The following is a 14,369-nucleotide window of genomic DNA, read 5'->3' as shown; positions in this document are numbered from 1 at the left end:
AAACAAAAGCAAGAAAGAAATTAAAAAGATGTTAGGTGCATCGGTCTAGAAGTCGGTGTCTAGAGGATGCATCTATATTTATTTAACCACCGAGATCTAGACCGATGCATATAAACAGTTTTCTTGTTGTTTTAGAAGTTGTTTTTTTTTTTTGTAAAAAGTTTTTATTTTTAACTTTTGTGAAAAGTTCTCGTTAATACGAATAATATAAGCCCAAACACGACGTAACTAAAACATACCGAGTTCTCTCGACTTTCTCACGTCTCCATCATCAGATAAGCTCTAAACCTTCACTGTTTGATAGTATCACCAGACATACATTTGAGAATCAAGTTTTAATCCTATGCATGCCTACAATTTCTGATAGTTGCCCTCGATTTCTCAGGATTTCCATCATCAGATCCTGACCTGATGACAATGGAAATAAACGGCGAGTATACTCTTTCACTACAAAGAAATGATTTCTCAAATCCGTCAAACTTGGTCGTTTAAATTCCCCATTGAAATGAGGAAAATATTTGATGTTTACACCTGATTTTCTCTAGATTCCCATGGTTCACATTGATGCGACTAATGCCATAGTAAATCAGAGCCTTTATCATTATACTGTGCTATATTTCGTTCGTATCCGCCGTGGGTATGGTTTTCATACTAAGGTGCCCAATGACCTTTGAATGATTTAAAATTTTTCACAGTTTAGAGGCCATTATATTTAAGAAGTGTTTGATATGAATTACACTTTTTATTCAAAACTTTAATATCTCTACGCGTTCATGTGAAAAAGGGTAGGTAGTAAGTTTATAATTATTAAAAAAATATTTTATGTCATGTAAGCAAAAATAATATTTTAATATTTTATGTAACTTCAAATTTATCATTTTCGCAATTTTTCCTTTATCTGTACTATATAACGTTGCTTCATGCCGAATTTCAAGATTCTGAGTTCACGGGAAGTACCTTGTAGGTTTTGATTCCCTAGCGTGTGACGGAAATTCGTCTAAGGTGTCGGTAAAACTGCTGTATCTTTTGATCGCGTTAACTTAGAAGTTTGATTTTTTCATTGCTTAAAGGGACAATAGATCTAGGTATTTGGTATAAATTTCAATTTGGTACCTTTATTCGTTCGTGAGAAATAAGGTAGTAAGTTTCATTTTATTAAAATATTTGTATTATATTATATAACAAAAAAATGAGATTTTCACAATTTTTCCTATATTTGCATTATATAAGAATGCTTCATGCCAAATTTCAAGATTCTGAGTTTACGGGAAGTACCCTGTAGGTTTTGATTCCTTTGCGAGTGTCGAGAATTTGTTGAAAATATCGACATAATCGGTTGTATCTTTTGATTGGCTTGGCTTAGAAGCTTGATATTTTCACAGCCTAAAGGGACAATAGACCCGAGTATTTCATGTGAATTTCAGCTTGATACGTCCACGCGTTCTTAAGATAAAGGGTCTTGACAGACAGACAGACAGACAGACAGACAGACGGACAACAAAGTGATCCTATAAGGGTTCCGTTTTTTCCTTTCGAGGTACGGAACCCTAAAAAACTGGCCTCTAAAATATATGATCGATTGCCATCGACTCGCCGGAAAGAAGAAAATTGTGACTACACTGTACACTGTGTATTGGGGTCTTTAGAGCCCACCTGAATAACAGTTCAGCATTTAATAGGTTTCGGGAACTGGGGACACCAAAATGTCGAGATAGTCTCGATGGCGATACTAGTCAATTCAGCGGGCTAATATAACAAAAAGCTAGTCAATTGATGTTTAAGTCACCATAAGACGAAGAATCTATCTTCTTCGATTTTTCAACTTCGCTCCACTTTGCTGGATTTTGGGCCTAATCTATCACACTTAATCAAGTCCTTTTATAAAATAATTATTCTGATTCTCTGTTACACTTTATTATTTATGTAACTTGGAAGACTTCCATCTAAAATAACTACGAATAATACAGGAATAATTATCAGGAAGCCAATGACAAGTCTTTAATTACATAAAGAAGAATATCTAACACTAACCAGAGCAATAACGCCCGCATCAGGAGCGCATCTGCCGAGCAGATCGACGAGCGTGCAGTAGAAGTTCAAGATGGCGGCGCCCGTGTCGATGTAGTCCTCATCCTCGTCCGACTCCGGGAGCGGGTGGCTGAACTGGAAGTCGTCAAATTAATTTTAAAGGAGCTTGTGGCTAAGTAGTAGTTTTTTTTTTGGCAGGGGGAAAATCCTCATAGACTTCTCTCCACCTGGGGTCGGTGGAGGGGGTGTGCCGGACTCTTACCGGCTAAAACCCACCCAGTGTTGCCTTCAATTACCTATTGTCGAGGGCACGGGTATAGCCAAAGCAATCTTCCGCACCCTAAGTAGTAGTCCTACGGGTCCATTTATTAGATGGTAAAGCAACGCTTGCAGCGGTCAGCCCGTGGATGGGTGACCATCATTGACTTTTTGTGTGTTTCAAAATGCGAGTTAAATCGGTGTATCCCGGCTATCACTTAAACATGTAGAGGCCAGAAAGTCAGAAAACCAGTCTTACCAAGGGATGTCGAGTTACCCGAATATATACCGGCCGAGCCCAATTTTCTATCTATCCATAGATTTGTTCACTAGAGATAGATTCTTTCCCCGTAGATGTAATGTAAATTCCTATCTTCTGTTTCGATTCTTCAAGCTATAGCACGGTTCCAAGGACTGGATCTCATGGAGAAAAAACGCCAAATGAAACTGAAACTCTACAGACACTTTTTCCAAAAATTGAAGAGATAAAAAATGGTGACTCACGTTAATATCTCCCTCTTGCTCCATTTCCCTCAGCTTCCTTCTATCAGCAATCCTCTCGCTCATCTTGTTGGCGTCCACTATGGCTTTCAGTAGGCCTTCGCCCTCGCCCCTGAGGGCGGGCCCGAGGCACTCCGGACGACGGATCAGGAGACGGATCACGAGGTTCGCGTTTTCTTCGACGCTTTCGCCATTTACCTGAGGGAGAATAAGTTACGTAAGATTGGAGAAGTAATTTATACTAATGTTTTATAGGGTGGAAGACTGTTTCAAAAACTGTTGCAGTATTAGATAGCCCGTAAAATAAATAAAATGCTAATAAAACAATTTGGTACTGAGTGAAAAGTGGCCTCAATATATCACTCAGTACCAATTTTTTTTTGCATTTCATTTATTTTACATATTGGTGTTTAGGTGGTAGATAGGTAACTATACAAAATAGAAACAATATGGACCCTACAAGGGCATTATTTTATACGGGTTCACGAAGGAGGTAACCTACGGAAACTGGGTGCAACCGCTGGCAAAAATAAGTCATTTAAAATTCCAAAAGTTATTTAAGAGATATCGTTAGATAGCAAAAAGATCACATCTTCTACACTGTTCCAATATGTACCTATATCCGGATTTTTAATCTGTATCGATATTTTGTTTCAATGCAAATCCAGTACATGATAACTCACCCAAACGCAGAACCTCAAGAAGTCAAGGTACCTCTCCCCCTCGACTGGATCCCAGCCGAGGTCAGGATACCCCTTCTCCACGAGCTCCGAGTTGCTCTGCAGCCCACAGCGAGAGAGGTAGACCGCTATCTTCTCTAGGTAGTGTTCTCTGGAAGTTACGGAATATTTGTATTGGAAAGAAAGAAATAATCATTTATTTCACAAGTTACAAGTAAAAGAAAAAAGAATAAAAAGAAACATAAAGTGTCACATACGTATGTTTTTGATATGAAGATACCAAATTAAGGTCCTATTTAATCATTTTATGTAGAAGTAATCATCATCTACATTGTCTTTTTCCAAGTATATTGTGGTCGCTATCCTAACCTAACCTGATTCAGTTGAGTATCAGTTTTATACATAGAACGAACAAAGTAATGAACTATTTTTTTAGCTCATATGAGCTTCGTGCCCATTGACGGCGCGGCTAAGTATTTTTCAAAAAACAGCATATCATAAAAGGTAATACTCGCCAACATGTCAATTAAAAACAGTGCTGCAGATATAGGATGGAAAGTGTGATGGTAATTGGATGTTGGAGTTCCCCATCTCAAGAACTCAAGAACTAATTCTTCCTCACCTCAAAGCCAGAGCCAGTTCAGTGTTCTCCATCAAACTGGAGTAAGCCACATCTAAAGGCGTAGATCCTCTCAGCGAGGGTCTGGACAGCAGAATGTTGGAGTTCTCCAGAAGAAAGTCGAAGTGATCGAACATAGCCTTCTGATTCTGTCGTCCAGTGCGGCAGAAGTAGCAGAGGAAACGGCAGCAAGCTACCACCATCTCGTGGGATGTGTCCTGGGAAGAAAGAGAAAATATAATTATGGTCTTGTGTTTTTAAATTCCGAAATACGTCTTACGTTACTTTGACCCAAAAAAAAAGTTTCGATGTTTGATACCGCGATGGCCGCTTCGTCGTGGTGGTCTAGAACGTATGTGGGTTCGATTCCATGTCAGGCAAATGTAACTCTTCTAAGTTTGTATGTTCTTTCTTAGAATATCTTGCACACCAACGACCGTGTTTCGGATTTTACGTTAAACTGTAGGTAATTTGAACAGCCAGTACCAAGAGGTATTGGGTTGCCTGGGTAACTCGATCGAGGAGGTCAAACAGGTAGTGGCTCCTTGTAAAGACTGGTAGCCGAGCCCAACATAGTAGTGAAAAGTGGTATATCGGTATATATATGTATAATTGTCTATAGACACTTATGTGTTTTTTTAACTCGCACTGAATCTCCAACAGTGTTGTACCTACTACTTCTTTTTAACCACCATCCTAAAGTAGACTGGCAGAGAACGCGTAAGGCGTTAAGTCCGCTGTACATTATGCAAAAAGTATAAATGTATAAATAAATAAAAGGCTAGGCAGATGTTGATACCTTCTCCTTATCGTCGGCGACGGGTGGCGAGGCGGGCGGCGCGTCGGACTGCGCCTGCGCGCGGCGCCCGAGCGTGTTCATCATCACCGCCATCACGTTCTCGTGCACGCGGAGCACTCTGTACAAGGGCAAACATTCCATGAATTGCCACTGAGCAATACCGACCAGAGCTACGCTCCGGCGCGTCCCCGAGCAAAACGCAGCGGAAGCCGTTTATTGTACTGTTTTTTGAAGTCAACTTCTCTGTGTCTAAAACAAATACCAACTAATAAAAAATACATAAAATTTGTAGACATTCTTGACTCTTGAACGGTAATTTTTTTTTAGTTTTAAGCAAAATAATGTCTTATTATAGGGTCACAACAAAACCACAGAAATGAGAAATAATCACTAATAAGATGCATCTCTTCGTAAAGTAACTATTATTTTTATTTGCTACCTAAACTAATAGATAGGTAATTTAATAACGAACATTATGATAATTTTATTTTTTTCAAAACACAATATTTCATCAAAATATGAGCGTTCTCGCTACGTTTTTCTTGCGCCGAGTTTGTATGGCGCAGAGGCTCAAGGTCATTTGCCCAGGGTACCGTCTTAAATTAAGGAGAAAAGCCTGCGTCCCACTCCCCACGTGGACCTAAGGACTGTCACTAAAGAGCAGGTCTGGCTGTAGTAAAAAACATTGCATTTGACAAGTATGAAGATTGAGATGGTGATACGTACCTAATTAAATCTGGATGCTGGAAGAATGTGTGGTTGTTGACGAGTTTCCTGAAATCATAAGAAAATCATAATTTGAGTCGACGGCAAATAAACTTGTAAAAAATGAAAGTGTAATAATTAACCAGCGAACAATGGCTAAGACAAATCAAATCTTATAGGTTTCTATAGTTATTGGCACGGATATCCTTTTTCGTCCGTTGCCTTACTCGAGAGTGGACGTGTGTTCGTTTTGCGCATAAATTCGTCAAGTGTTGTATATGAGACTATAGCCCGTAACCGTAAAGCGAAAGTGACCAGTTTAGCTTAAAGTTAAAGTTAAAAATATTAATCGATCCGATCGCGCGATCGCCGCAGTGCATGTGCACCGGAGCGATACCTCGCCGGACTAGCCCCGCCTACGCGCAGGAGCAGGACATTCACCATAATTGCTCTCCCGCTTGCGCGCGCGCCTAAGTGCTTCTTTACGCGCTAAGCTTACGCACCAATTATCCGCTGGCCCAGTGCTTATCGACGTGTGTGCAACCGATCTTTGGGCTGCGTACAATGCCGCGCGTTCAGCGCTCGCCTACGGCTTCGTCTTCAGTGAACACCAGTGTACTGCAAGCCAAATCAGACTCGGATATACCTGCAGCGGTTTCGAATAGCCCGGTCAGTAATATCAACACTGCGTCGCGTCAGGGCAAACGCCCTTGCCCTGAATTCTCGCCTGCTAATGAACTTCAAGACATAAAACACGAAATAATACAAATGCTATCCTCGTGGAAGAGAGAACAAGAGGAGCGGCTTACAAACTTTATCAGCCAGCAAAATACCTCCCTTTCTAAGTTGGTTTCCGATATAGCAGATCTAAAACAACAGAATCTTGAGATCCAAAAATCAAATGGTGAAATAGAGAAAGCTATAACATTTATCACGGAGCAGTACGATGACATGATGAAGAAAATTGATAGTTTACAAAAAGAAAACCAACTTCATAAAGACCGTATTATACATTTGGAATATAAGATTCAGGACATCCAACAGCTTTCCCGTTCATCATGCGTCGAGATACGTAACGTGCCTGCCGTGGTGAATGAGTCAGTGTATGACCTAGCCACGATTATCAGCAAAGTTGGTGCAGCAGTCGATATGACTCTCAATCATACCGAGCTACGAGATGCGTACCGCTTACCCGGAAAACCAGGAACCATCAGACCTATTGTTGCAGAGTTTGTAAATGTTCAGGTCAAAAACAAGCTGATCACGAGTGTACGTGACTTTAATAAAACCCATCCGAACGATGATCGCCTTAATACTAAATGCATTGGCTTACCTGGAGATCGACGCCCAGTATATGTTGCCGAATATCTTCCTGCTACTTCCAGAAAACTGTTCTACGAGGCAAGAGAATTTGCGAAACAAAAATTGTACAAGTTTTGCTGGACGGCGAATGGCAACATTTTCTTACGTAGCCCGGTCAAAATAGACATAAAAGTAGTGGTCAAATAACAAAAATTCCCACAGAGCTGATTTTTGGTGGAGAGCTAGATTTGATCATTATAAATAAAATACTAAAAGTCCCCATCGATCCCATGTGTGCGTCAAAAGTTATTCGAGGTCAAATGTCAAAATTTTTGGTTTTTTGTGTTTTTTTCGAAAACGGTAAGTTTTATCAAAAAAGTACATCAGACTAAAATTGTAGATTATACAATTTTATACAAAAATGGCATTAGCAGTTTTGTCCTAAATGTTACCATTCCTGAGATATCGCGCTTCAAAGTATATTCCATACATGACATGCACACATTTCCACGCCACCTGTGAGGTAGTATACTCGGCGCGTTTTTTTTATCGTGGTTTCCCCTGTAGACCTACTCCACTAACTGTCATGACAATTTTAGGATAGTTTAAGGGAATAATTGCCGTCAAGTTCTAATATGATGTCATTATTGATATTAACTATTGGGTTAACTATTATTGTGATTGTTTTAGATTTATCAGATTCATACAAAAACTCGTGGTGGCCTAGTGGGTAAAGAACCAACCTCTCAAGTATGAGTGGGTTCGATTCCAGGTCAGACAAGTACCAATGAAACTTTTCTAAGTTTGTATGTACTTCCTAAGCATATCTTGGACACCAATGACTGTGTTTCTGATGGCACGTTAAACTGTAGGTTCTGGCTGTCATTGAACATTCTTGGCAGTCGTTATGGGTAGTCAGAAGCCAGTAAGTCTGACACCAGTCTAACCAAGGGGTATTGGGTTGCCCGGGTAACTGGGTTAAGGGGGTCAGATAGGGCAGTCGCTCCTTGTAAAGGACTACTTAGCTACATCCGGTTAAACTGGAAGCCGACCTCAAAATAGTTGGGAAAAGGGCTTGGAGGATGATTTGATACTACAATCATTTTTGCAATTGCAAAAAATAATGTCAGGAGTTTTTCTGGAGCAGGTGGGAGTAAAGTTTTAATAGGGTCCAGATATTATGTATCAATAAATAAAGATAAAAATGGAAATGTCGAAGGAAAATTAGCATGCGATAATTTTCTACACTTTAAAAGCGGATTGTGCGCGACTTCAGCGGTTGAAAAAATTTTGTTCTGTGTTTAGTAATGCAGAACCATGCCTTAGGACTGCAGTACGCTGATATTTAGGATTTAAAAGTGGGCAATCTAGCCTTAGCGACAAGCCACGTGAAGGTAATTCAAAACCCCATATGACCCAAGATAATATCGAGGCTATGCGGCAGTTAATTGTCGCAGACCAACATGTAACATACCGTGACATGGATCCGTGGGCATTACGATTGTTTTACATTCCCCAAAATTAAGTAAAGTCTTCGTGGTAAACGTTTCAGCACACCTGAAAAAGCTGTTGACTCATACAAATCGGCCAATTTGACTACCCCCACTTCAGAATGGAATAAATATTTCAAGAACTGGGTTTAATGCATGCAAAAGTGCATTAAATATTGCGGAGAATTCTCTGAAAAACAATAAATGGTATTAACCTATTAGATTGTCTATACTTATTTCAAACGACAAAACTTAAAGGCAGCCGTCGTACATACGTGGCTTGTATGTGCATATCATGTGTAGTGTGACTTTTTGAATCGCGATATCTCAGGAATGGTAAGATTTATGAGAAAACTGTTAATGCCATTCTTGTAGAAAATTTAAAGATCTACAACTTTGGTCTGGTGTCTTTTTTTGATAAAACTTACCGTTTTCGAAAAAAACACAAAAAAACAAAAATTTTGACATTTGACCTCGAATAACTTTTGACGCACACATGGGATCGATGGGGACTTTTAGTATTTTATTTATAATGATCAAATCTAGCTCTCCACCAAAAACCAGCTTTGTGGGAATTTTTGTTATTTCAAATGTCTATTTTGACCGGGCTATACGGAAATCTGAAGGATCCAAACAAATACTTGTCAGATCTACGGAAACTCTGCGGAATCTACAATTAGATATAAAGCAGTGACTAATTTATAGCTCAATTCTGTTATCCACGAACCATTACTATATTTGTCTAAAAGTTACTCATATTCATCTATCAAAACGTAAGTGCTTATTTCATTATAAAATCCATATAAACTGTATTAATAATCATTACCTGTTGCTCACATCTCTTGTATTATCATGTATAACAATAATATCAATGAACCAAACAACTTTCCAACATAATTTACACTCGCATCTTTTTACACTAATTGAACCTCAGACCCCAGTACGAGTACATACTGTTACTGCAACTTTTGCAGAAACAATTTGCTATACTTATATTTCAATTAAAACTACATATCCGTATCGATTTTGCCAAGTTTATTGTGTAGATTATGTGAATAGCCTGTGGCACTACTCATTGCGTCATATGTATACTAATACACCACACAAAGTCTTCTGATGGCTAATGTTACACAAGTTATTGATGACATTGATCGCACCGCCTTTACAATGAGTCTAAAACTTTCTTCTGTTGATGACTGTAATATGCACTTGGGGGGTGACGTGGGAGGTCAATACTCGGTTGTGGTCCAAAATATACGAAGCATCAATAAGAATTTTGACAATTTTTCTGTTCTTTTGAGTCGGCTGAATTTTTCGCCAGACATAATTGTTTTGACCGAATGTTGGCTTGATGACACATGCACCTGTTTTGAAATTAATAACTATGATTATCACTGTTCCAAAAACTATCTAAACCAAAATGATGGAATAGTCGTATATACCAAAACAACTCTGCAAGCCTCTGTGGTGGAACCATCCTTTAAAGACTCGAACTGTTTGATTGTCAATATCAGAGATGAACTATCGCTCATTGCTATATACAGGTCTCCATCTTTCTATAACATAAATAACTTTTGCGAATCATTAACAAAGCTCATGGAGACTTCTAAGGCTACGACATGTGCGATTGTAGGGGATCTGAACATTGACATTAAACCAGATTGTACTGACTGTCGCGCCACCGAGTACCTGGACTTAACCGGCCACTATGGGTATTTTCCAGGACACACTTTGCCTACGAGAGGTGATAACTGCCTAGATCATGTTATGCTAAAAACGCAAAAGTCAGCTACCGTTATAGTATGTGACACGGGCATAACAGATCACGAGACAGTTATCCTAGGCATTCAAAATGAATCGGCTAGGACCAGAGTAGAAAAACGACACATGCGCATTGACTACATAAAATTAAAAACCGATATTGAAAACTTGTCTTGGGAATGGCTTAGTGAGCAGAAAGATGTCACAACGGCATTCCAAATGTTTGTCGAAATCCTCTCAGCCAAAATTAAACAACATACCACTAACCGCGTTTGCCATAGCTCAGAGGCTATTATCAAGCCATGGATTACTAAAAGCCTTTTAAAGTGTATAAGACGACGAGACTTAATGCACATTAATGCAAAGAAAAAAGAAAATCGTGATAATCTAGTCATTCAACATGAATATAAGAAGTATCGAAATCACCGTAACAATTTATTAAAAAATCTAAAACAAGAACATGACCGTAAACTGCTTATGGAAACTAAAGGAGACTGTAAAAAGCTATGGCACGAAGTTAAAAAGATATGTAATATTAAAAATAAAAAATCTGAAAAGTCTGAGCTTTTGACATGTAGTGAAAACCCTGTGACCACCTTAAATAATGTTAACAATTATTTCTCAACTGTTGGACAAAACCTTGCTGCTAAAACACTCAGTCTATTGGGCTTAACTGAAGATGAATTAGCACGACATAATGAGCAGTACAGCACCGTTAACCCTGACACTAACTCTTTCTTCCTTGCTCCGACTGATGAAAAAGAAATACTTAATATTATTTCTTATCTCAAAAAGACGTCAGCTGCAGGTTATGATGGCATTAATAATACTTTCCTAAAGCAGTGTGCACATTCCTTGGTCAGCCCAATTGCATATCTATGCAACTTAAGTCTTATTACAGGCAAAGTACCTGACTGCGTAAAGATTGCAAATATATGTCCAATATTTAAAAATGGAGATCCCAAGGTCCCTGCAAACTATCGCCCGATTTCTTTACTAACGGCTCTCTCAAAAATTCTTGAGAAAGTTGTGAACAAGCGACTACTTGGCTACCTAGAGAAAAATAAATTAATTTCGGACAGTCAATATGGGTTTAGGGTAGGCAAGTCCACGGAGGACGCAGTAACTGACTTAGCCGATTTCATTTCCCTCAAACTTGGGAAAGGGCAGGCATGTACCGGCATCTTCCTGGATATCGCCAAGGCATTTGATACGATTTCAAGGAAACTCCTGATTAAAAAAATGTCCTTTCTGGGAGTTCGCGGCATTGCTCTGGACTGGTTTACCTCGTACCTCGATAATAGAATTCAGAAAGTCATTTTCGGGGAATATGCAAGTGACACAACCACGGTGAACTTTGGTGTGCCGCAAGGAAGTATGTTGGGCCCCACCCTTTTCATTATATATATAAACGGACTATGCGCCTTGAAAATACCACAAGCCAGAATCTTTACTTATGCGGATGACACCGCAATTGTGTTTTATGGGGAAACGTGGGATGATGTTCAGCACTGTGTTGAAAACGGTATTAAAACTGTTTCGAACTGGCTACAACATAATCTCCTAACTCTAAACGTAGACAAAACGAAAGCAATAAGCTTTGCCGTCTCCAAACGCACGTCCCTCACAGTGTTACCTCTCTACGGCTGCACTCCTGCTCCAGTTTAGACAATTGTAGTTGCCCACGCATAGAACAGACAGACTCGATTAAATATCTTGGAGTGTTTGTAGATAATCGTTTGTCCTGGTCTAAACAATTGAGTGCCTTAAGGAGTAGGGTTCGAAAGATGCTCCGTATTTTTAAACTACTGGGTAGGATTACAGATGACTCAGTTCTAAAGATGGTATACTACTCCCTCTGTCAATCTGTCCTAAACTACTGCATAACAGCATGGGGCGCAGCAGGCAAAACCTCATTTATTAAGGTAGAAAGAGCTCAGCGAGCTCTACTCAAAGTTGCCTATAGACGACCCTTTCGATACCCCACTAACACACTATACACTGAAGTGGGAGTTCTAAGAGTCAGACAGCTTTACATCTTATCTGTTACTCTAAGATTTCACAAGACCTCCCCTAATACTTGTATTAGGTCAAGTAGAAGGGTATATTGGGAAAAGATTCATTGCCACAAGACAATAGGTAGAAGTTCTTTCGGTTTTATGGGACCACACATCTATAAAAAACTAAATGATCGACACAATATTCTGCAGCTTACACCATCTAAATGCAAATCTGTGGTCACGAAATGGCTTCTTACATTGGACTATGACATGACGGAAAACTTTATAGGCACATAGTTACACTATTTGATATATATACATCAATTATTCATATTCATATTGCACAAATTAATTACACTATATTTATGTATTTATAAAATTTGTATTAACCTATATATAAGCAACATTCTTTCAAGACCGAACTGCAAGCCTTACTGTTTTTGTTTCTGTTTTTTCTTTATATGTGATTTATTGTAACGGATGAGCATATGATTTGTGTATTAATGTATAGTATGAAATCCTGTCTCCTCTTTAGTACCTCAAAATCTGTGCATGAATTGTAAAAGTGACAACGAATGAGCCTGGAACTTACGACACAGGGAATCCTAGTGTAAGTTTCAGGAATCAAAACAATTGCTTGTAATTTATAAACAATAAATTATTCTTATTCTTATTCTTATTATATTGAGCCCTGACCTTCACCTGCACAGAAGCGATTTATTGGTTTATTGCCTTATGTGTACAGTGCCCAAAGCGATCCCCACTCTTCCGCCGAGAGCTCAATATCCGTGCCGATAACTATAAATAGGTTGCAATTCGGCGGATAAATCTAAAACAACCGGATACAAAGACTAACATATCTCTATGCAAATGTCGCCTTTTTCTTAAATTTCGATTAATATATCTTACCAGAGCCTCTTCCTCATGAGCTCCTCTTCCTCCTGGCTCATCTGCACGGGCAGTAACGCTCGGATCTGACTGAGCCCCACCCACATCTCTGCTACGTCTAACTTGGTCTTGGCATTGATGACGTAAGTCTTCTCTAAAGCGCGAATCAATTCACCTACTGCGTCGTATTGGCGGACTAGAAGGCTGGAAAATGAAATAAATATGAATAGGTACAATAATTTTGTTTCATATTGTCCAAAATGTTCGGTGAAAGTGTTAGAATGTATTTTATTCGGTTACCAAATGCCCATTGTCCTTTAATTTTGTATATATTATTTTGTTATTTCAGAAATGAAATGAAAACTGACTACTACTGATATAAATGAATAAACTGATATAAACACATTGACATTTGAAAATAGGATTCACATATCAATGCAATTCTTATATTCAGAAATTATTTGATCAGGAGTATTCAAAACTGCCTCTTCTCTTACTAAACATAAATCGATAATCTAAGTAAAAAATCGATTAAATCTTATCGATACAGCGAAAGTATCTACTAGCTTCCGCCCGCGTAGAGTTGGGTTATATCGCGTTTCCAAGAGAACTCTTCAAACGTCCGGGATAAAAACTATCCTATGTTCTTTCTCAAGGTCAACTCTATCTTTGTACCAAATTTTATTAAAATCAGTTCAGTGGTTTAGACGTGAAAGTGTAACAGACAGACAGACAGAGTTACTTTCGCATTTATAATATTAGTAGGGATTACCTGAACATTTCTCTGACGAGTTTGGGTGTTTCTATCTGCGACTCCTCAGCCCAGTTCACTATCGTTTGAATGAGGACCTTGCGGAATTTCTCTTCTGGCGTCTTCTTGGGAGGCTCTTCAATTGCCTGGAAAATTGTATGGTTTTACAAATTTGACAAAACTTGAAGTTTCCTCAGGAAATATAAGGAGTTTGGGCTCAATTCTTTATTAGCATTCTAACATAGAAAAGGCACATATCTTATATATAAAAATGAATTGCTGTTCGTTAGTCTGACTAAAACTCCAGAATGGCTGGACCGATATGGCTTATTTTAGTTTTAAAATGTTTGTAGAGGTCCAGGGAAGGTTTAAACGATACGAAGTTCGCGGGATCACCTAGTTATAATATAAAATGGACCCTACAGAGCACAGCTTAAAGAAGTTGCGAGGGCTATTTAGTAGTTTTGTATTTTGAATACAAGTATTCAAAATACAAAATGAACAAGTTTCAAATAAGAGTTTTAATTTCAGTATCAAACAACCGATGTAAAAAAAACTTGAACAAAACTTTTTCGGTATATTATGTC

General features: G+C 38.7%; 1 protein-coding gene across 26 annotated transcripts in view; it reads right to left on the bottom strand.

Moving 5' to 3' along the window:
- Positions 1 to 14,369, bottom strand: part of LOC124642850 (ryanodine receptor) — a 224,686-nt gene that overhangs the window by 70,981 nt on the left and 139,336 nt on the right. For all 26 annotated transcript variants that reach the window (XM_047181570.1, XM_047181580.1, XM_047181574.1 and 23 more), the window contains 8 exons: positions 13,804 to 13,928; positions 13,053 to 13,235; positions 5,612 to 5,659; positions 4,886 to 5,003; positions 4,090 to 4,304; positions 3,471 to 3,618; positions 2,791 to 2,985; positions 2,032 to 2,163 (listed from right to left, as the gene is read on the bottom strand). In XM_047181570.1, the coding sequence (XP_047037526.1) occupies positions 2,032 to 2,163; positions 2,791 to 2,985; positions 3,471 to 3,618; positions 4,090 to 4,304; positions 4,886 to 5,003; positions 5,612 to 5,659; positions 13,053 to 13,235; positions 13,804 to 13,928 (1,164 nt within the window). The remainder of the gene's footprint in view (positions 1 to 2,031; positions 2,164 to 2,790; positions 2,986 to 3,470; positions 3,619 to 4,089; positions 4,305 to 4,885; positions 5,004 to 5,611; positions 5,660 to 13,052; positions 13,236 to 13,803; positions 13,929 to 14,369) is intronic.

This window comes from Helicoverpa zea, chromosome 26, assembly GCF_022581195.2.
Source record: "Helicoverpa zea isolate HzStark_Cry1AcR chromosome 26, ilHelZeax1.1, whole genome shotgun sequence".
Classification (NCBI taxonomy): Eukaryota; Metazoa; Arthropoda; class Insecta; order Lepidoptera; family Noctuidae; genus Helicoverpa; species Helicoverpa zea.
The sequence above is the reverse complement of the archived record's forward strand: the minus strand, read 5'-3'. Positions and strand labels throughout refer to the sequence as shown.